General features: G+C 37.2%; 1 protein-coding gene across 3 annotated transcripts; it reads left to right on the top strand.

Moving 5' to 3' along the window:
* Window positions 1–3,142: 3,142 nt before the first annotated feature.
* On the top strand, window positions 3,143–20,642 carry grhl1 (grainyhead-like transcription factor 1). 3 transcript variants are annotated; one of them, XM_056767481.1, is made up of 15 exons: window positions 3,143–3,314; window positions 5,288–5,474; window positions 6,363–6,436; window positions 6,628–6,994; window positions 7,432–7,514; window positions 7,799–7,955; window positions 8,797–8,908; window positions 9,605–9,699; window positions 12,265–12,475; window positions 12,622–12,752; window positions 15,082–15,110; window positions 15,389–15,474; window positions 16,991–17,076; window positions 18,835–18,899; window positions 19,019–20,642. In XM_056767481.1, the coding sequence occupies exons 1-15, from the start codon at window positions 3,295–3,297 to the stop codon at window positions 19,131–19,133; spliced, it is 1,818 nt and encodes a 605-aa protein (XP_056623459.1). In that variant the 5' UTR covers window positions 3,143–3,294; the 3' UTR covers window positions 19,134–20,642. The 3 variants fall into 3 exon arrangements, with proteins under 3 accessions (XP_056623459.1, XP_056623457.1, XP_056623458.1); XM_056767479.1 differs by having other exon boundaries at window positions 12,265–12,511; XM_056767480.1 differs by lacking the exon at window positions 3,143–3,314 and adding an exon at window positions 3,341–3,803 and having other exon boundaries at window positions 12,265–12,511.
* Window positions 20,643–21,174: the final 532 nt, after the last annotated feature.

The following is a 21,174-nucleotide window of genomic DNA, read 5'->3' as shown; positions in this document are numbered from 1 at the left end:
AACTTTTTGCTGACCTCAAAGAAAATGAGTCATGAAAGGACAGGGAAAGAGGTGGGTTGTTCATACGGGCCCTTGGTACCCTCACTCTCTGTCTGTGTTTGTAATGTAAGCACACAAGCCTGTATGATAACATCTTCCAGAGAGTTTCTCCAAAACACTAGCGCTTATCCCAACAACCTTCACTGTTTATTGGGAACACGCACAAAGCGGTTTTTATGTCATTTAAGCATGTCATTTCAGAACATCATGGAGATTCAGTAGTACTCCCATATTTACTTAACATTCTGCTTTTGTCTGGAGGCAGTAACTGGTCAAATGAAATCAGGCGGAAAGAGATGCCGTTACTGTGAGCAAATAGGATGTGGCTTTAATGTAATAAACATCGATATGACTTTGTTGGTACCTGGCTTAATAGTAAGAAATACTGTACCCTCTGGGATACATTCAGCAGGATAAGATAAGTGAGGACAAATCCTAGCAAGCCGTAGATTTGGTCTGTATTTGCATCTTATTTACCTGTCATCCTGTCTTGAAGTGAGTGGAGCTTAAAAACAGATGTTACTGTCAAGGCCAAAGAATGAATGAGGAAAGAATGTAATGTAAATAGATACAATGTAAGATGTTAATAGGAATCCTACATTACATCCTGTGGGATCCAATCGATATAAACTGTATATTTGCGAAAATGTGAATTTCATCCATTTTGATCAGACTATTAAACATTTGTTTTTTATTCTATTTGGTCACATAATGAATGCTCTTTATAAAGAAAGACCCATTCTAAAGTCGTAATTTCCTTCTGCTTTAACTTTCCTCTTGACTTGTTCTTGACCCCATTTCACAATTTAAACCCTTAAAATTTAAGCAACGCTGCACAAAATGTAAAACATTAAGTTGAGATGACTTGTAAAGCCAAACTGGTTGTACTTTTTTAAGGTGGCAAAAAATCGGATGCGTGGATACACCATCTCTTTGTCATATATGAAAATTAACATCTTTGTCTACACTTTTCTTATCCAGTTCCTGATCCTTTTTTTTCATTTTAGCAATTACAAAACTATTCAAACTTTTGTCACTTCCTTGTTGAGATTTTCTCATATATACCTATAGTTTTCCAACTATATGACAAACATCCATTGTCCAATATATTGTATGGTGCCTATTTATCAGTATGTCATTGTTGTTATAGTACATTTCATATACTAAGCTCATGTAAAGTTTTTAAATGATTTTGGATTTGAACTGATTGACTATTAATTTGCCTCAGGCTTTTGTAAGGATTTTCTATGAATGCATAGCTTTCTAGGGTGTTATTTATTGGGTGTTGGTTCTGTTGTGTTGCCATGAGCGACAGAATAAACCTTTATAAATTTTAAAATGTATAATGGTTTATTATATTTATGTTTAAGTTTAAACACAAGAATTCAGGACACTATAATTGTATTATAAGAACCAAACGTGTTTTTTCTATGGAGTTGTGAAGCACCTTTTGTTACAATGTATGCTGTAATAATTTCCAAATATAACAAATTACCAAATAAGCACTCCACTTGCATGTTTCAGTGTCTCTAATGTTCAGGCAGTCAGCACACATGACATGAGCGAATATAAACACTGCAAGTATCTGCATAAGGGTAAATAAACATTGAAGCAGGACTCTGAAAAGTGTCTTAACGGGTGGGTGTTGGGGGAGGGGTGTTTCCCCCAGTTTACAAGTAACTGAAAACTTGATGATAGTATCTCTAAAGCCTTCTCTGGGTAAGGAGAAGCGATGATTGTTTTCCCAAACATGTATCTTTTAAGCCATTATCTCTTATTTACTGTTTTATCTTACACTGCCTCTTGTAAATGTAGTAAGGATTTACATAATATAGAAATGTCTTTTGATGAATGTCTTGGCAAACAAAAGCAGGATATAGGAAGATATGGCACAGTCTGGGGCTAGGTGTCACGTGAGGTTTTGGCAGTTCCACAAGCTGATATTAAGTCAAAAATAATTGTTTTATATTTTTATAGATACCTTGTTGTAAGTTTTTTTGCTGAAAGCCTATTATATGCTGTTTAATGTACAAGTTCCAATTTGACAGAAACAGAATTAAGTTTGACCTGGCTTCCCCTACCTCTCCCTATATAGGCTATACAATACAATAAATAAATTAAAATAAGGAAAAAAAAATAATAAAAAATGCTTTTAACACTTAAAAAAAATCAGACTACATTTCAATCACAAATCAGTGACACGCAAATACGCATGAAACAGATTATTAAGTTTAGTATTCTAGTTTTATGAATGGATTTTTGTCTCACATAATGAGGTCGACCTATACATTTTGTTAAAGCCCTCCGCTCAAGGAGGTCTGTTTTTAGGTTTTGTCCATGAATAGGTGAATTAGGCCTGTACCCCGTGAGATAGTTAATGTTGTGTATCGGCAACACCTAATATTATTATGCATATAAATCTATTATTACGCAATCGAGCTGCTGCATGGAAACTCATTTTACAGCATTAGATGATACGTTTTCCTGCTTGCATTGCTCTCACGTGAGGGCTTTAGAATACATTTAAAGATAAATTGTAATAACATAATTTCAAAAAAAATAAATGAACAACTTAAACTTGTCACTTTTAAAATGCAAAGCTTTAAGATAAGTAAGTAGCAAAAGCTAGTAACACAGAGCAGCAAAAATCTTAATCGTTTTACGTAAAAATAATAGTAAAATAGCAGTAGGCTTCAGTAGATTTTCCACTACTTTAATTCCACAAATTACATAGTTTCCAACTGAAAATTAAATAAAGTTTAAATTATGTAACCTAAAACATTTATACTCATAATGTTACTATTGTGAATTCCATCTTAACATTTTAGGTAAATGCAGACCCAAAAAAAGGTATTAAAATGTCAAGGCTTCTGTCAAATGATGTTTTGTCCTCATTCTCAAAACTCATTCGAAGTTTATTTAAAGTAGGACTATTTCTTAAAGTAGAAAAAAACTGATAGGCTAGTCTACTGCACCGTTAATTCTCTACAATTCTCTGTCAAGCTTTTTGAAAGGTTAAACTGCATGTACCTGTTAAGCTCCTCCTCTTAGGTGTAATCCAATCCAGTGCCCTGTCACAGGTAAAACCGGCCCCAATTTCTCAGTATATCCAAAAAAGCGAGAAAAGCCAACAAAACCCGTTCTCATACAGGCAATTCTAACGCAGCCCTCATCCCATCCTGCAAACTTTTCTCATTAGAAGAAGACGGATCGGATTTACAGTACCAACTAGAAAGTCCAGTTCGACCATAAGAGATGTCACAGGAGCATGACAAGTAAGTTCATTACTGTAGGTCCATAGTCTAGCACGGTGGGATGATCAACTCTGTTGTCGTCGAGATAAGGATTTAAGACTGAAATAACCATTATTTCCAATACAATTTTTACTGGTTAATTCGTTGAACGTGAGTGATCAGATCTTAGGCTGGAGGTCTGAGAAACTCTGGTAAAATGTTTGACAGACAAGCTAAAGCTGATTCCGCTACACGGATACGCTGTTTTGGATCTATCTGTCATGTTGAGACCTGCTCCGGTCACAGGTGTACCTGCACCTGCTGCGCGAGCGAAGCGCACCGCGCTCCAGAATTGACACCTGTGGTTTTAGTTCATTTCATTTTTCTGCGCTCGGTTTTACAATTTAAAGCACAATACAATTTTAAACTAACTGGGTGTAAATGTGAAACGAAAGGTCTTATATTTCATTTATAATTTAAAAGGAGCGAATGTAGGTACAGCTGGAAACATCCTATGTGCGCTTTTGACAGGTAACATTTTACGAAAGAGTGCCTGCAATTGTCATCATTTTTTAAAGATACAGCATGCCAAAATACGGTATAAGTGTTAACATGTTTAAATAATTATTTTAGTACTATAAGATTATGTTATGATTTGTAAAAATGTGTTCAACATGTTTTGCGAGAGGAGACTGAAACAGTTCACCTGTTTAGGCGTTGTCAATTGCCTTAAAAGTGTTTAAACATTTTGTACACTAAATCATCCAAATCGAATTTAATCTAAACACAATCGAATGCGATCTTAAGTGTTTTCCCTTTACCTGTGTCATTATTTACACAAAACAATTCCTTTGTTGGTAAACTCACATCAGGAGCTTTTCCAAGAACATCCAAACCGAACTTTGTTGACGATTGTCACCATAGTTCAAGCAACGTGAGACCTTGGTGATTCCGGGAGAAAACAATAAACCTCTTCTCAGTCAGTGTTTGGAGTTTGGCTGATGTGCGCACAAACGCATAGTAATTACGCGCTTGGTCGCGTCTCTTGTTTTAGATGCGGGATTGCGTGTCCACCAGATTTTATTGTCCCGGGATAACGGATCTATCGGGTTGCAAAGCTAAAATCAAACAAGGAGAAGGTTAAAGAATGGCACAATTCGTTATCGAATTACTCGTAATCCATTGCGTTAAATGAGCTGGACTCAAAGTTTTGTCATAGCAACACTTCATACATTCACTCTATGATTAAAGACTATTACAGTGTTCTGTGGCGGTAAATGAGTAAAAACACAGTCTATAGTCGTAATGTAGCCTAGTGCATAAAATGTACTAGATTTCAACGAAAAAGCACTTTTTAAGTTTACACATTACATATGATTTGACATACTTGACATAATTATCAGATGTCATATCATATAATGGCGGAATCCTCCTTTTGATGAATTTTTAAACGCATACATTTAGGCCTACCCACCTGACTTCTCTATTTCCTCCCTTTAAAGAGACTTTAAATTGTCTTTTCTGTAGTCTCATCACCTAAATATGAATGTAAAACGTTGGTTCAGAGAGCACTTGTGAGAAAGCTATGTCTAGGTGATAGGACAATATGGTAATTATGACGGAAAGAGACCAAAACCGGTTTTCTTAATGAACTTTGTTACAGAGTTGTGAAATGAGCTTCTTCCGTCAAGACATGGCAAAACAAAGACAACTAACTGGTTGTCTTACTGGAAGATCCAGTGAAACACGTTGTCGGACGGGAAGCTGCGGTCTGTGCAGAGATTTGTTACTTGGGCTGGTCTTGTCACAGATCCTGATGATAAAACAAACCCTTTCACAATTGTCTGCTCTTCCGTCAACTCTGACACCGCCAATAATGACAAAACATTTTTAGACTGTTGATGCTCAATGTGACTCTTTGTTTTTACAACTCACCCTGTTTGTCCACCTTAGCCTAAAGATTTATTCAGTTGTTGTTCCGGCACTGATGACTCTTTGTAAAATGTTTCTCGCAGTAAGCGGGCGGTGCTCGTGCTACAGAATGATCCGGCTTACAGCCAGCGGAGGCCTTTCACGAGTGAAGATGAGGCCTGGAAGTCCTTTCTGGAGAACCCACTCACGGCGGCCACCAAAGCCATGATGAGCATCAACGGAGATGAGGACAGCGCAGCTGCTCTGGGTTTGCTGTACGACTACTATAAGGTATGAAACCTGGAGATGATCACACATGGAAATAATTTAGAACACTAAGGAATAGGTAATTCCAAAATTTACATTCTGTCATCATTTATTCACCATCGTGTCGATCCAAACCTGTAACTGACTCTTTGTTCTGTAAAATACAAAACAAGATATTCTGATGAATGTCTTAAGTGGTTTTGTATCCATTCACTGGACATCAAGGGGTCAAAGTTGTTTGGCTGCCCACGTTGTTCAAAATATCTTCTTTTGGGTTCTGTAGAAGAGAGAAAGTCATACAGGTTTAGAATGACATGAGGATATGTAAGCGGTACGAAAAAAAATACTATCTCTTGTTGTTAAAAATTGCAATCTTCGATGAATAAAAAGTACAGTACTCCACAGATAAATTATGTCTCTTAAACTACTTGGATGGATGATGGTTGCATCATACATCCATAATATTGCATGCTATGTATTGTTAATAAAGTTAATTTAGTTTTAACAACAACAACCATAATAATAGTTATTTAATAATAAATAATTATAATATACATTAAAACAATAATAATTTTATTTGTATAGTATTGTTCTAGGTTGCTGTCTATCTATGTAGTTATTTGGGGGAGTTTATGTTTGTCTTTTCATTTTGGCCTTTCTGTTGTAGATCCCAACCCTAGGCTTTGTAAACAAGTAAAGTCATATACACAACAGCGTCCACCACTCACTAATAAACAAATGTGATAATATCTGACATGCTTTCACTTCTCAAATCGCCGACCTGCATACTACCAGCAAAATGCCATCTAGCATAACAAATATGTTCACAGACAGATATAATGGGCCATTGGAGGTAGAGCTGATGCTATTGGATGTGGTCAGACTGACACAGGTTTTGTTTACTTTCCCCAGGTGCCACGGGAAAAGAGAACAATGTCCCAGCAAAAGACTGACGTCCTGGGCTCTGATGTGGATCCCAACAAAAGGTGAAGCTCTCATCAAAGATGCTATAGTGAAAGCGATTTTACCATACGGACATGATGAGACCCTAGTTGGCCGCGATTTTTTTATATATACGGATTAAGTGTAGGTCATTGAGAACAAAGGTCAATGAAGTCATTTTATTATGCTTGCTTCTTTTGTTATATCGTCATACTTTGGTCTTATCTTACAATAGGAATCTAATGGCTGCTCTCCAAGAACCGGCAATGGCATCATCCGAGAACAGAATCCAGGTTTTGAAAGGGGTTCCCCTAAACATTGTGCTTCCCGGGGGCCAGCTCGTCCAGGATAAGAGAGGCCTTTTCCCCTCACCCGACACTACTGTGACAGTGTCCATCGCGGCTGTGCCAAACTACCCAGTGAAAACCGAGAATCAGTCGCACGGCTTCTCCGTCACGGTCCCCAACCCTCACTGCTCGGAACCCGCCAGCCATGCGGTGGTGTTCGACCGGCAACTTGCTCACAACCAGTTCAGCCCCAACACACAGCCGCGCACCCCAGACTCGACCTTCCCCGAATCCTTCAAAGAAGGTCCCTCAGAAGTGAGTCACGCACCCGTTCTCACACTCTCCATCTCTCCTGTCTCCCACCCTCAGACAATACCTCATTTAAAGACACGGTTGCATTCAAGCCCTCTCCCTATTTTTATTTGAACACGGAAAATAGTAGCTAACATGTCATTATGCTATTGTCTCTCTTACACAATAAAGTGCTGTATTTTCCTCTCACACAATGGCCAGGGCCTTTTTTCCTCTCTCTTTTGCACTCATTCCCTCTCTCTCAACCTCCTCTCTGTTTTTTTAACCTGTAGGGAGGATTTCCTTAGAAATGATAGCTCGTACACACTGGGAGCTGGGAGAGCCGTTTCTTTTTTTCTTTGGCTTAGCAATAGGCTTTCTCTCGCCGACTGAAAGCGCAGCGGTGCGGTGGTTGTTTGCGCTAAAGCCAGGCCCTCTTGCCCCTCTTTTGTCCTCTACAGGTGTTCTCGTTCCCAGGAGATCTCCAGTTACGCATGGCTTCCATCACGCCGGAGGACTATGGAGCTTTTGACACAGTGTCTGGGTAAGCAGGCCCTTGCTTCCGTTAACTAGAGAAAAAGTATTTTTCTTTGAAGGATCAATTGGGAGTTTGCAATTACATCAGCTGAGTGTGACGATGTACAAACAGTTTAAATACTCAATACACAGCTGCTCGTGGCCTTTGGGTAAATGAAAGTCAATCTACAACAAATATGACAAGCCGCCACTTCCTTATACCTGCAAACAGGGAAATTCTAATGCGTGTTTATTTGATCTTAAATACTGTCGGGATAAAACAGTATGTATTGAGAAGGAATCTTTTTTTAGGAACAATTTTGAGTACACGCTAGAAGCCTCCAAGTCCCTCAGACAGAAGTCTGGCGATGGCACAATGACGTACCTCAACAAGGGCCAGTTCTATCCCATCACCCTCAGGGAAACTGACAATGGAAAACTGCTGCATGGCCCCATCTGTAAAGTCAGGGTAAGATGAGTATATTTGTTTTTGGGTGTTGTTTTTGCATATTACACGTTCTCTGGAGCACTTGATTCTCATGCAGCCAGTACCATAGTAGGAAAAACTGCTTTATAAATGTCTTTGTTCTTTTGAAGACAATAGAAGATCTTGAAGAAATACTTTTAAGGAAAGCAAACCGTTCTGGGGCACTTTTGACTACCATTATAATTATTCCAACTGTTGTGGTAGTCAATGGTGGCCAAGAACTGTTTGGTTACAAGGATTCTTCCAAATATCTTTCTCTGTGTTCATCTGAATAAAGACATTTAAATAAATTTGGAACAATTCGAGGGTTAGTCAATTTTGACAGAATTCTCATTTTTTAAGTGAACCGTCCCTGTAAGCCAGTCAAGTCAAATTTATATATAGCCCTTTTTACAATTTGCATTGCATCAAAGCAGCTGTACAAGAAAAACCAAATCCAAAATGAGAACAAAATGTTGAAATAGCTTTAAAAGTAAAATGAAACAGAGAAGGACGCATATGGACCCATACACGTACATATCAACATACATTCTTACACACACACATACAGGTAGTGTATCCTATGTTATATTACAGAGTACAACTCCTATGGTATTATTCCAAGACTTACAAAAGATGAGCTAGAGATAGATATATTATTAAAAAGAGAATATGTCACTTCATGGCTTTCACAATTAACATTCCTGGGATAAATAGTAAGATGTCTTTACATGTTTAGTCAGAATATTTACTAAATGTATACATTGTTAAGTGACACTTTTTATTACATTATTACTTCTTTGATAGTATCTGTGTGTTAATGAAAAAACAATGTTTCTTACAGAGTGTTGTGATGGTAGTGTTTGGAGAAGAGAAAAGCAGAGATGACCAGCTCAAGCACTGGAAATATTGGCACTCCAGACAACACACCGCCAAACAGAGATGTATTGATATTGGTGAGTTACACCTGAATCAGCGGGGCTTTGATCATAGTCATTGTTTTCGCTTTTCTGGGTCCAGTGTAGTAAGGGGTGGAGTAAAGAGTACATATAGCAGACATACTTTATATAAAGACACTTGAAGTGGACGCAATGGGGGATGCAGGTGGGGACGGGACAATAGAACAGACCTGACTGAAAGATGGGAGAGCCAAATGTCAATTGTGAGGACCACATTCAACACATCAAATGATGAGTGTTGTAAAGCATTATCTTATTTTTAAAAAGGTGGATCTCTAAAAGGAAGAAGATCTGTTTTTTCTTTAGTCTTCATTTTTTGTATAGCACCTGTACAATGTGGCAAAGAAGTATATTCCTTGACCACATGACCACATGTAAGCTGCTGCTTCTTCACTATCTGTTTAAATTAAATTTAGAAATCACATAACATGTTAAATTTGTCTGCAAAGTTTATGATATGATAATCTACATCAAAATAACTTTAACATCTTGACTTTTGCTGGCCATGTAAAACATTTAGCTTTCATTTTAATTTGCTTTTATTTAAAAAGCCCATCAGTTGTGGTCTATACAGTCAGTTTTACTTGTCTACTGGATTTGGGATTATTTAACAGCCAAAGGCAATATTCCCTTCCCATGCTTATTATTACCTCTCCTATTACAAAATGAACACAGCGTTTTTGTCTTTCACAGCGGATTATAAAGAAAGTTTCAACACCATCAGCAATATTGAGGAGATTTCATATAACGCCATTTCATTCACATGGGACATCAACGAGGAGGCAAAGGTAATTTTGGGAACTAAGATAAATGGTGGCTTTTTCAAATGTTTTAATTCCACTGGCTTCTTAACATCTAATTTAAGTAATTCATATGGGTTAAAGCAAAGTGGATTTCCTGTTAAAAAAGCTATTGGAAGACAGCAAAAGATACAATTGGTGATAAAAAGGTCATGTAGACCTTTATAAAAAAATGTAGATAGTATAAAGAATCTTAAAATAGAAATGACCTTCAGTATGATTTAAATTGAGGTTTATTCTCAAAATAGACCCAACACTAAAATCTTTAATTATACAAAGGCTTTATTTAGGCAATACAATCCTTTAAGGAATATAAGGTGTCATTCAAATTGAAAAGGAAGTCTAAAGAATTCTAAGGAAGTCTAGAGAAGGGTGTTTCCAGGACTATTTTCCAACATCTATTAGTATGCAGCTTAAAAGGGATATTTCCCCCAAAATAAAAATTCTCAACATTTATTCATCCACTCTTTCTTCTTTAGAACACAAAAAATACATTTTGAGAAATCCTTAAAGAGGGTCAACACTGTTGGTTATCGACATTCTTCAAAATCTGTTATTTTGTGTTCTGTAGAAGAAACTAAGTCATACAGGTTTGAAATGACAAGAGGGGGAGTAAATGAAGCCGGAATTGTCACTCTTTGGTGAACTTTAAGTTCTGAGCATGCAGTCGTTGAGCTGAAGATGCTGGATCAATGTGTACATGTGAATGTAGCGCTGAGGATTTGTTCTTGGATTGTTAGGGCCTTTCAGCCCTATTGTGTACTAAATTGATGCTGTTATGGGGAGACGTTCGGTTGACGCGCCCAACATTGGCGGTAAGAATGAGGAAACGCTGCTTGGGGAGCATTGAGGTCTTACTGATGGAATCCTGTTTGACAGGTGTGTCAGGAATGGTCAGGTTAAACCCATCACTAAGTGACAAACAGATTTTGACAAACAGATTTTGACAAAATCCCTTGTCTCTGACAAATTTTGGCCGAGCCTTTTGTTTTATATAACTGTTTAAACAATATTTTTAATAAAATATTTATAAAATACATAATACTATATAATTTAGAGGTCTTGGGTAACAAATCGTGAATTGCATGTGCTTAATTTTGATTAAACCAACAGTGGTTATTTAAGAAGTATGATGAAGATGAACCTTTTGTTAATATTATGTTTTATGTATTGAGGAGACAAAATTGACACACATAAATTGATGCACTATTATCTCTCTGACTAGAATTATTAAGTTACTTCCATTAAAGTAAACGATTCACATTAAATAAAAAAAGCACGAGTGTTGTGCTAAAACCAGGATGCAGATCATAAGATAGGCCTGGTGCTGGATACTCATCCGTATGCACAGTGTATACTGTGTGCTGTCTGTTTGCAATGTTAACATGTAGGTGTGGTTACGATTGTTTAAGCATGTCAAAGAAAGATAGAAAGAGGATAACAGAGAAGAGAAAGGGAAAGACCGTTTTATGTTTGCAAGGGAACGGTAATTATTATGGTCAATGTTGTGGGTCCCCCTAGCGGACATTGTAAGACATAACAAACAATGAGCTTATTCTTAAGCAAATATTTGTTGAACGCAGGTTTGTTTGTAATTCTCATTTTGTCTTAGGCCCTTTGTTAACAACTTAATATATTATATAGGTTGCTGTGTAAATACATGTAAATTAGTTATGTCCGTTTTGTTACGCCAATAAAGTGGAATCATAAAAGACATGATGACAAAGAGTTGTGTATAACACAAATAGTATTGCTTTTCTCTCAAACAATTCCTGTATTCATCGTATAAAAGGAGTGTGCAGCATGCATAATTTAATTAAGAGTGAATTTTAACTCCATTCCTAGATTTCCAATGAGAAAGCAAATATAATGCAGAAGTTAGGCCTGAACATAATTTAAATGGAATTAAATATGTAAAATATATAATATAAAAATTATATAAAATATGATGGATAATATTTTCCTGTTGGAATTCAAATTCGTTTAATCATCCTGTGACCAACTAAAAAAAATCAAATTTATCAATTTATTAAAATTGAATTCTCAAATGTTGCCCAATCATGCTATGGTGGTTCTCAACCACTAGGGGGCCTCAACAAACTTCCAAACAGGCCTCATGATGACTTAACTATTTTAAATAAAATAAACCAAAAATAAAAATAAGCTAAGACAACTGAAAAGTAGTAGTTTAGCAGTAGTGTTTGGTTATTTCCTACAACCAATTTAGCCTACATATTTCTCTGGAATATCTCTATGGAAAAGGTAAGTGGGTGGAATATTAAGTACAATGGTGCTTGGGGTCTTGCAATTGTTAAGATTCACTGCCATATACAGTATAGGCAACAGTTCTTGAACGATGTAATTCTATCATGTATACAAAAGAGGGAGACAGATGGCAAAATACATCATTATCTGAATGTTGCCTTTCTCCTTTCCCAATGCTTATTTCACCTTCTGCATATACACACAGTTTATAAAAGTTATTCCCAAAAGTGCATGTAACTCTAACCGATTCAAGTGACACCTAAGCTAAATTAATTTATTTCCCAACAGATCTTTATCTCCGTGAACTGCCTAAGTACAGACTTCTCGTCTCAGAAGGGAGTGAAGGGCCTGCCGCTCAACATCCAGATCGACACCTATAGCTACAACAACCGCAGCAACAAGCCCATCCACCGCGCGTACTGCCAGATCAAGGTCTTCTGCGATAAGGGTGCTGAACGCAAGATCCGCGACGAGGAGAGGAAACAATCCCGCAGGAAGGGCAAGTGTCCTGAAGTCAACCCTTCTTTAGGAAACTGTAAGCACTGCTTCAGATATTAACTGATGCCATGGTGCTTCTCAGTGTAAGAATAGAGTTCCAGGTAAGCTTGAATAGGTTTTCAATGTATTTGTTTTATTTCTCCACAGTTGGAGCAGATGTGAAGGTGCCACTCCTGCACAAGCGCAGTGACATCACCATCTTTAAAACATTGAATGACTTTGAAACACAGCCTGTGCTCTTTATCCCCGACATCCACTTCTCCACCTTCCAACGTCATGTGAGTAGCAGCTTTTACTGTATGGTAAACAGCATAGCACGTACAACATCAATAACAACGTTATTTATTTCACATTTTAAAGATTAAAGTGAAGAAAATTGATTAATATTAGCTATGATTTATTCTATAGGACTGTATATCTTGGATCTGGAGATATGCAGCTCCTATCCTTTAGTGAACATGTAACATCTGCTCATGCATATTGTACAACAGGTGAAAGATAATGTAGGCCTACATAAGCATGTGGTTTTGTGTGGTGTGAGAGGTGTAACAATACAACGGCTGTTGCCAAAGTTTTCCTGTATAAGTATTTAGTGGACACTTAATGCAAACCATCTCATTTTCCAGTATTTGCATGGCTTCACTCTGTGCTTTGCCATGATGAAAAAATTGTGACCTAAGCAACTTCACGGCACCTGCATTACTACTGCCTGGGAATGATCTGGCAACCTTTGCATAAGCGGCCTGAACACTTATCAGTCTACCTAAGACCTTGTTAAACTAGCTAGGGAAATCTTATCAAAACAGGCATGCAATTATACAGTACAGGGATGATAGGAATGTATGATGAGGTGATTTCCAGAAATGCAGATTTGAGAAATATTGTAGAAATCAACAACTGATTGTAAGAGAAAGTTGTTGTCAGATAAATCAGTGAACTGACCCATCAATCCATCAGTCAATCAATCAAGATATCAATCGAGTAGAAGATCTAGTAAATATCCAGTTATATTTTATAAACCACTTTGTATTTGGATGATTTGTCCTTGCTTTTTGACAAGTCTATTATGTTTTTAGATTTGTAAGGTCAAATCTCGTAAAAAGACATTTTGTAGCTTAAACCGGTTCAATTCCCACAAGATGCATGAGGTGCTAAAATGTGTATTTATAGTGTTGGAAATAAGTCTTTACATACTTAAAAGCTATTAGCTTAGTGTTCAATTTAGATTCAATATTATCTTCCATAATACTGCTATCTGCATATGAGATCTTGGCATTACAGTATATTGACAGTTATTTTAGTGCTCTTTATCACAAGCATGCACAGACTAGTGAAACATTTCACAGAACAGCAGATTGTTGTTGGGTCAAGGTGACCAGAACGATTTGGCAGTTGAGAGGAAGAAAGCGACTTCTTACTGTTGGGAAATCTGTCATTTATGGCATGGGTTTGGCTGTTATCAGATGAAACACACAGGGATCTGGGCAGGGCAATGTTTTTTTAAAGCCCACACATGGTGGATGGAGGAATCAAAACATGCCTTATGTGTCCTACTGTAATTTGATTATTTGCATAAACTACTACTCAAGCTAATAATACATAGTGTTAAACTGTATAATGATATACAGAATTTCCAGTGCATTTGGTATATGCTTTATCCAAAGTGATACACATTTCCTCTAAAAATCGAACATGCCTTGCCACCTTCTGAGCTACAGGACAGCCCCCTGTCACTGGCGGTTTTTCAAAAGATTCCAAGACCTTGGTCTTATTTTAAATCAGTACAATTTCTAGGTAGAACCATTCTATTAACTAAACCTTCCACCTTTGGTTCAAAAACCTGTTCACCCGTACGTCTAAAATCACATGACTCTATTCTGCAGGGAGCAGATGTTAAACACGTGCTTAAACATAACCTTTGATCATCATTAGTCGTGTGGCATTGAACCCCAAAGTGTACACTGCCAAAAATAAACCACCTGGCTGTTTACTCTTTGCTAAAATCACAAAAAAAGAACACAAAACATGAACTTTGACATACTGCTCTAGTCTCAGGAAAAATTATCCCATTTCAGTGCCCTACAAGGATGCTTTAATGGTTTTAGGTGCTTCTATCTGCTTCTATCTGTTGAATTGGTTCTGTTCATTTTTCGTCTGAACAAACGGTCTGTTTATGCTCTGGGGGTCTTTTGTATATAATGTACATACAGGCAAAAAAGGTCTGAAATTACAAAGACATTATTAATCATGACGGGTTAAACAGGCTCACACTTGTTAATGCGAATCAAAATAAGAATCCACTTTTTTGTAATTTGGGCTTACTAGGAATTTGTCTTGGTGGTTTGTTCTAACAAGTAGACACCAGAAATGTTTGGTATTACACAAGACGTATTATACATACACAAACACACAATAAAAAAATAAAATAATAACCATTACATTCTACAAAGCAATTACTGTGCAAAGTCAATGCACGTGCATGGTGTATTGAAGTAGATGGAAAAATATTGAAGTAGATGGAAAAATATTGTAGTAAGCAAAAAAAACTGATAAATAAAGTTCTGCTGAGAATTTTTGCTAATGTTTTGTCTTCTCTTCTCATTACAGCCATTCCCTACCGAAGACTCAGAGGAGGGGTAAGAACACTTTCTTGTCTTTTGTCCGTTCTTAGTGTTGTTTAAAAGTAAAAGGGTTAAGATGCACATTAATTAGGCAAAACTGTGCCCTGGAGCTTTCCTCACTGTGTAAAGTTTCCAGGAAATGTCCAGGACAGGTGATGTTTGTTTCATGGATAATGATGTATTGTTAACACCTTCATTTACTATGGGGATGAAGGTTTTCTTAGAACTACCATCATCATTTGAATCTCTACTTCCTGAGCTCTTCTCACTCTCTGTTCCCTCATGTTTCTTAGCTCGGGGATGAAGAGATTACCTTACACCGAGGAAGAGTTCGGGACGCCTCCCAATAAGCTTCCGAGGATGGATGAGCCAAAAAGAGGTGTGTTTTAACTGGAACTGTTTATCATCTGTCCATGCCCTCGATGAGACACGGTTCTAGCGTGTGTAGGTGTGGGTCTGTTTACTTCAGTTTTGTTGGCAATATAGTACCGGTCCCGTCATGGTGAAATGGTACTTGCTTGTTTTTGAATAACCACGCACAAAAACACACTAATTCAAAACACATTGGGTCTTATTTATAATAGACAAGCAGAACAAATTTCTGTTTACATCTGTGTGAATTGTGTTTAATCCATTCGTACGTGACTTGTCTTACTGAGATCATTTATTGAACATATGGAAGCTTGGATTTTTAAACAAAGATATCGCTTACAGACCCATTAGGACTTACATAAGGGATTTGTAAAAAAAACCTTAGAAATAAGGCTAGTATTTGTCTGACACTAGTCTGCATAAAGCTGGGCTTCCTGTTTTTCGTTTTTAACTATTTCCCCGGCATTGATGAGATTTTCCATAATTCATGACACAACATTCACGCAATTTACAAGCTGTTCTGTCATTTATGACAACACCTAATGCGTTTTTTCAGAATTTCACGTTTTCACTGTTATACAGCAGGGGGTGCTGTTTAAGATATTCTAAAACAGTACAGCATTTACAGATCCAAAAACAAGCAAACGCTCTATTTTTACTAGATTTTCTTTATTTAGAATGTTGTATTTTTTAACCAGAGTCTTTTTATCTCACATTTTATGTATCTGATGTATACTCATTAAAGAAAGTATTCTGGGAGCCATGAAAGTTTTGCGAAAATTATCAAAATGCTTGTGCTGTCAACATTATTACAAACGCTGGCTTTGATAATACGGTAATACATGCTGGCTACTTCATATGAATATAAGGGGTGGGGCATTACTATTGCATTTTTCTTATAACTGTAGAGTTTTGTATGATTTACATCATGCAAATTCATATGAATTACTCTGGCTGTCCTTAGAATACTTTCCAAAGGATAGAAAACCAAATATAACTATAGTAAATATAGAACATCTACTCGCAGATCAATAAAATCTACCAGCCCTAAAGAATTGATGTGTCGTTTACATGTACTGTATAAAGCCATACCGCTTGCTTTCAGGTTTGCTATAGGATGTGATTTAAGTAGTCTTTGCACGTCGGCTCTTTATATCTCAGAATCTCTCTTCCTCCGTGCTATAAATTCACTGTTCCTAGTAATGGATTGGATTGGTGCCCAGACCTCCATAGGTTTTTGGGTGAAAGGGGATCAGGGGGTTTGGGGCAGCGTTGGTGTTTACGTGGGCAGCGGACCCAACTGAAGGGAACAGCATGTGAGGGACAAGGTCACAAAAAGCATGCGTTACAAGGCAGATCAAATGCACGTCCACCACACTAAAGTTTGGCAGCAGATGAGTTCAACTTGACATTCTGGTAAAAGCTGTATTTTGGTTTGCGGACCTGACCTAAGTTTCTAGAAAACTGGGCGTGAAGTTTGTGGATGAGCGATCAGAGCTGACCACATCTTTCTGTGTTTGCAGTTTTGCTGTATGTGCGTAAGGAGACGGAAGAAGTGTTTGATGCCCTCATGTTAAAGACTCCTACACTAAAAGGCCTAGTGGAGGCGGTAAGTTCAGCTCTTCCCAACAAACATCCACATCTAGTTTGACCATTACTGTTGCAATGCATAGACAAGCATTAATGAGGTATTTAAGGTATTATCTGTACATAACCCCAAACCGCGCTATAGACAATATTGACACTTTAAGTTACATGCCTTGTTTAGGAAAGGTTAGTTTTAAACTTCTCTTATCGTAAAGTTAACTTTTAAAGAGCCAATTGCATTTTAGGCTACAGAATAGAATATTGAATGACTTGAGGGGGTTTCTTGACTTGGGCTGGTAACCAACCTCTTAGAGTTAATACCCAGAACACCCCAGAAACCAATTAGCCACACCCTCGGAACACCCAACAAGTTGTGTATGGGAAAGATCCACAAAACTAGTGAGCTACTGTATAGCCTTCATATTGAGCATTACAGTTTCGCATACATTCATTTGATTACTTTCATTTCTTTTCATTTCATTTTCACTTTCATGTGGTAGGTTATTGATGGTCTCACACACACACACACACACACACACATAAAGAAACAACATCTTTTTATTTGATAAAGAATCGCCTGTACCCCTTACAAACAGAAAACAATGAACACAAACTCTCTTTCTGTGAGAGCTCCCACCCCAAAAATATACATCCCATCCAAACCCACAGCTCAGATTCTAATGCAGCTCAGCACCTCCTAGGGAAAAGCCAGAAAAGAAACAAAAACAGACACACAATAACATGTGGTCAGTGCAGAAAAGTCCCTGCCATTACAATATAAGACAGGGTGATTTAGTAGGGACAGTGATTTAATAGAAACGATTTAAAAGTTGGTATGAATACGGGTTTGAATCTGAACAAAGTAGGAGGCGATCACCACAACAAGTCACGCTTGCCAATGAGCTCTGCGCTTCGACTTAAAAACAGATCAAACTTACAATCACAGAAGCTTGCCCGGGCTATACGGAATCCAGCTGCAGGTTTGGAAAAGCTTGCGTGTTTTGGTGTAGGGTGTGTGATTGACTTCACTTGCATTGCGACACCTCAGTTAGCTACGAGGGTAGGGAATGTTAGGATTATGTCAGGGGGTTGGAAACACATTACGCTGAACCTTGTGTACACCAAAATAAGATGAACTTTGATATTAGTTGGCTTGAAATCCTACTTAGGTCCACAAACGTTCTGTTCCATTGGTAGGCCTACATTGCATGACTCACCCAAATGTCCTGAAATTTTACTCCGAGGAGAGGACCAATGTGAGCTCCTCAAGATTGATTTGTTTTGGGTTCTATTATGACCTGTTTGCATTAAGCAACATTTAGACCATTCTGTTCTGGTGCGGTCACACAGAACAGTGACTTATAAGTGCACTTAGAGTAATTACATACTGTCATGTAAGGATCTTGGAGGATCTCAGCTTTTATTAACCAAACGAATAGGACAAAAACAAGTTATCCAAGAAGTTGTCAAAACACCAAATTGACACTGAAAGATGCTCACATTACAACTATGGATGAGATCTGATACAATACAAGAGGGCACACAGGTATACGGTATATATACAAGACTAAATGAGTTTACAAGACAAATAAACACTTAGGAATAAACAGGAAACAAGAAAAGAAATGGAAGTGTGCATGACAATACTTTCAAATACTGCGAGCCATTGCGATACGAAACACACAAAGATGATACACCAACAATTTTCTGATCATAAACATCATGTTCAAATTGTTATGTAATTACGAATCAATAATATAAATACTTTGCTCGCTACCAGATTGCAGAGAAATATGAAGTTCCTCTTGACAAGATGGGCAAGGTCTACAAGAAATGCAAAAAGGGGTAAGACTAACAGATACAATTACACCCATCCCATGTGTCATTTGATCAGAAATTAAATCAAAAAGTCAACCACAGGCGAAACTAAGCCGTAACGTCCAACCAACTCTGGTTCTTTTTAGGATCTTGGTAAACATGGACGACAACATCATCAAGCACTACTCCAACGAGGACACCTTCCAGATCCAGATGGAAGAAATGGGAGGAATGATAAAGCTGACGCTGACTGAGATTTAAATGACTGGTTTACATGAGACCTTCCCATCTACTCTATTAGGACACCATACAGTACATCTCTTCATGATCTTTTAGTCCAAAGAACCTTTTTGTCCATGAGCCTAAAGTACTTTGTACATGAATTGAGGGAGAATTTATGTGTTTCTGCTGACTATACCTTGAAGGGTTTGAGCCATTTTTTTTTTTAATAAGTATAAACAGTTGGCTTTTTAACAGTGGGTCTGTAACTCTGACAGTAGTCACAATTGTTATTGACTATAGTTTACTATAGTTAGATTTTATTTAAAGTTATAGCACTGGAGATCCTTGGGCCGATTGGGCAATTATTATACGGCATTACTGCTATAGTTACATGGGTTTGGTGACGCATTGGTTCACTGGATTTACCCAGAGCAGTATTTAGTGAATACAGTATATACCTTGCTTATAGTGATAGTTAACACAAAATGAAACTTCTGTCATCATTTACTAACCCTCTTGTCATTTCAAACCTGTATGACTTTCTTTCTTCTGTAGAACACAAAAGACGATATTTTGAAGAATGTTGGTAACCGAACAAGGCAGCACCCATTCACTTCTTTTGTATGGACACAAAACCAATGCAAGTCAATGGGTACCATTGTTGTTCGTTTACCAACATTCTTCCGAATATCTTCTTTTGTGTTTATACAGGTTTGAAATGACAAGAGGGTTAGTAAATGATTAATTTTGGGTAAACTATCACTTTAACAACTCCACATGGTGCATTGTGACAAACGCAGTGTTTGTGTGTATGTGCACATTGATACCTGTATATCAAACAGTTTTTTATAACAACAAAGCAGGTGGCTTGTTTTATACGGTTTAAAAGAATAAAGTATATCTTTATTCTGTTTTTGTGTGAAAGAACTGTGATGCTCTACAAACAAGGCAAAATTAACGCATAAATATTTAAATCCCCTTTATAACTTTGTATTCAAGTTTCATTCAAAACATTCAAGCAAAGTATGAAAGTATCTTTGAAAGTGGCCCTGATATCAAAAGTATTATTTATTTCAGTTAGTTACACAGTCATCATTATATTATGCCCCTTGACGTAACTTTGAGGAGTGCAGACCTCGGTGTGCACTTAAACTTCTATTCCTGTTTAGGTTAGGAGTATAAACGTCCTTTTCTACTGTTGTTAATGAAATGTACAGCTTTTGATTCTGAGTTTTCTAAATGCAACCAATTGATCTTTTGTACCAAACAACTTGTGTATATATTTATTGTGATACTGGGATGGGATTTTTTATAGAGAAAAACGTTTTCTAAAACATGATATATCGATTAATTTCTTTTAAATAAAATCATTTTAAATGATCTATTTATTCAAAGGGAATCTTTTTAGTTGTCTGATTTATTTTCTAATGCATACGGCACGTCCTCCTATGTAAAGATGTTATTTACCTTTAACTGTTAGTCGGACATATTTCTTATGTGTTAAATACACATTTTCTGAGAGGTCAAATAAAAGCAACTTTGTGTAAAGCATGTGTATGTGTCTTTTAGTTTCAACTAGCGGAAGCAGTAGCGGTTGTCATGGAGACAGGCAGTCCTCCAATAGCCCATCTGTCTGGTGGACAGGAAGTGGGCGTCTAAACAGAGAGAGTCTCAAATCTGCTGTGACCTCAAATACCCCCTTAGACTCAGTTTCCCTCAGAGAGGTGAAGGCAAAATTGCAAAGTTCCATACAAATCAAAATCTCTCTCTCTCTCTGTGTTTCTATACATATTGATATGTTTATTAGAATTAAAAAATTAAAACTGTATTTACACTATATGTAAAGAAAAACAATTAACACTCCCAGTGTTGACTTTAAGGAACAGTTCACCCACAAATGAAAATTCTGTCTTCATTTACTCACCCTCAAGTTGTTCCACAGCATTTTTTCGCGAACTGTCCCTTTAACTCTTCAGCACCAACACTTCAACACTTTCAAAGAACTGTGTAACTTTCACAATTGAACTTATCTATTTGCATAGATATTTTGGTCTCTGATGTGAAGATGTGAAAAAAACAT

This window comes from Triplophysa dalaica, chromosome 15 (genome assembly GCF_015846415.1).
Source record: "Triplophysa dalaica isolate WHDGS20190420 chromosome 15, ASM1584641v1, whole genome shotgun sequence".
Lineage (NCBI taxonomy): Eukaryota > Metazoa > Chordata > Actinopteri > Cypriniformes > Nemacheilidae > Triplophysa > Triplophysa dalaica.
Note: the sequence above shows the minus strand (reverse complement) of the source record. Positions and strands in the feature narration are given on the sequence as shown.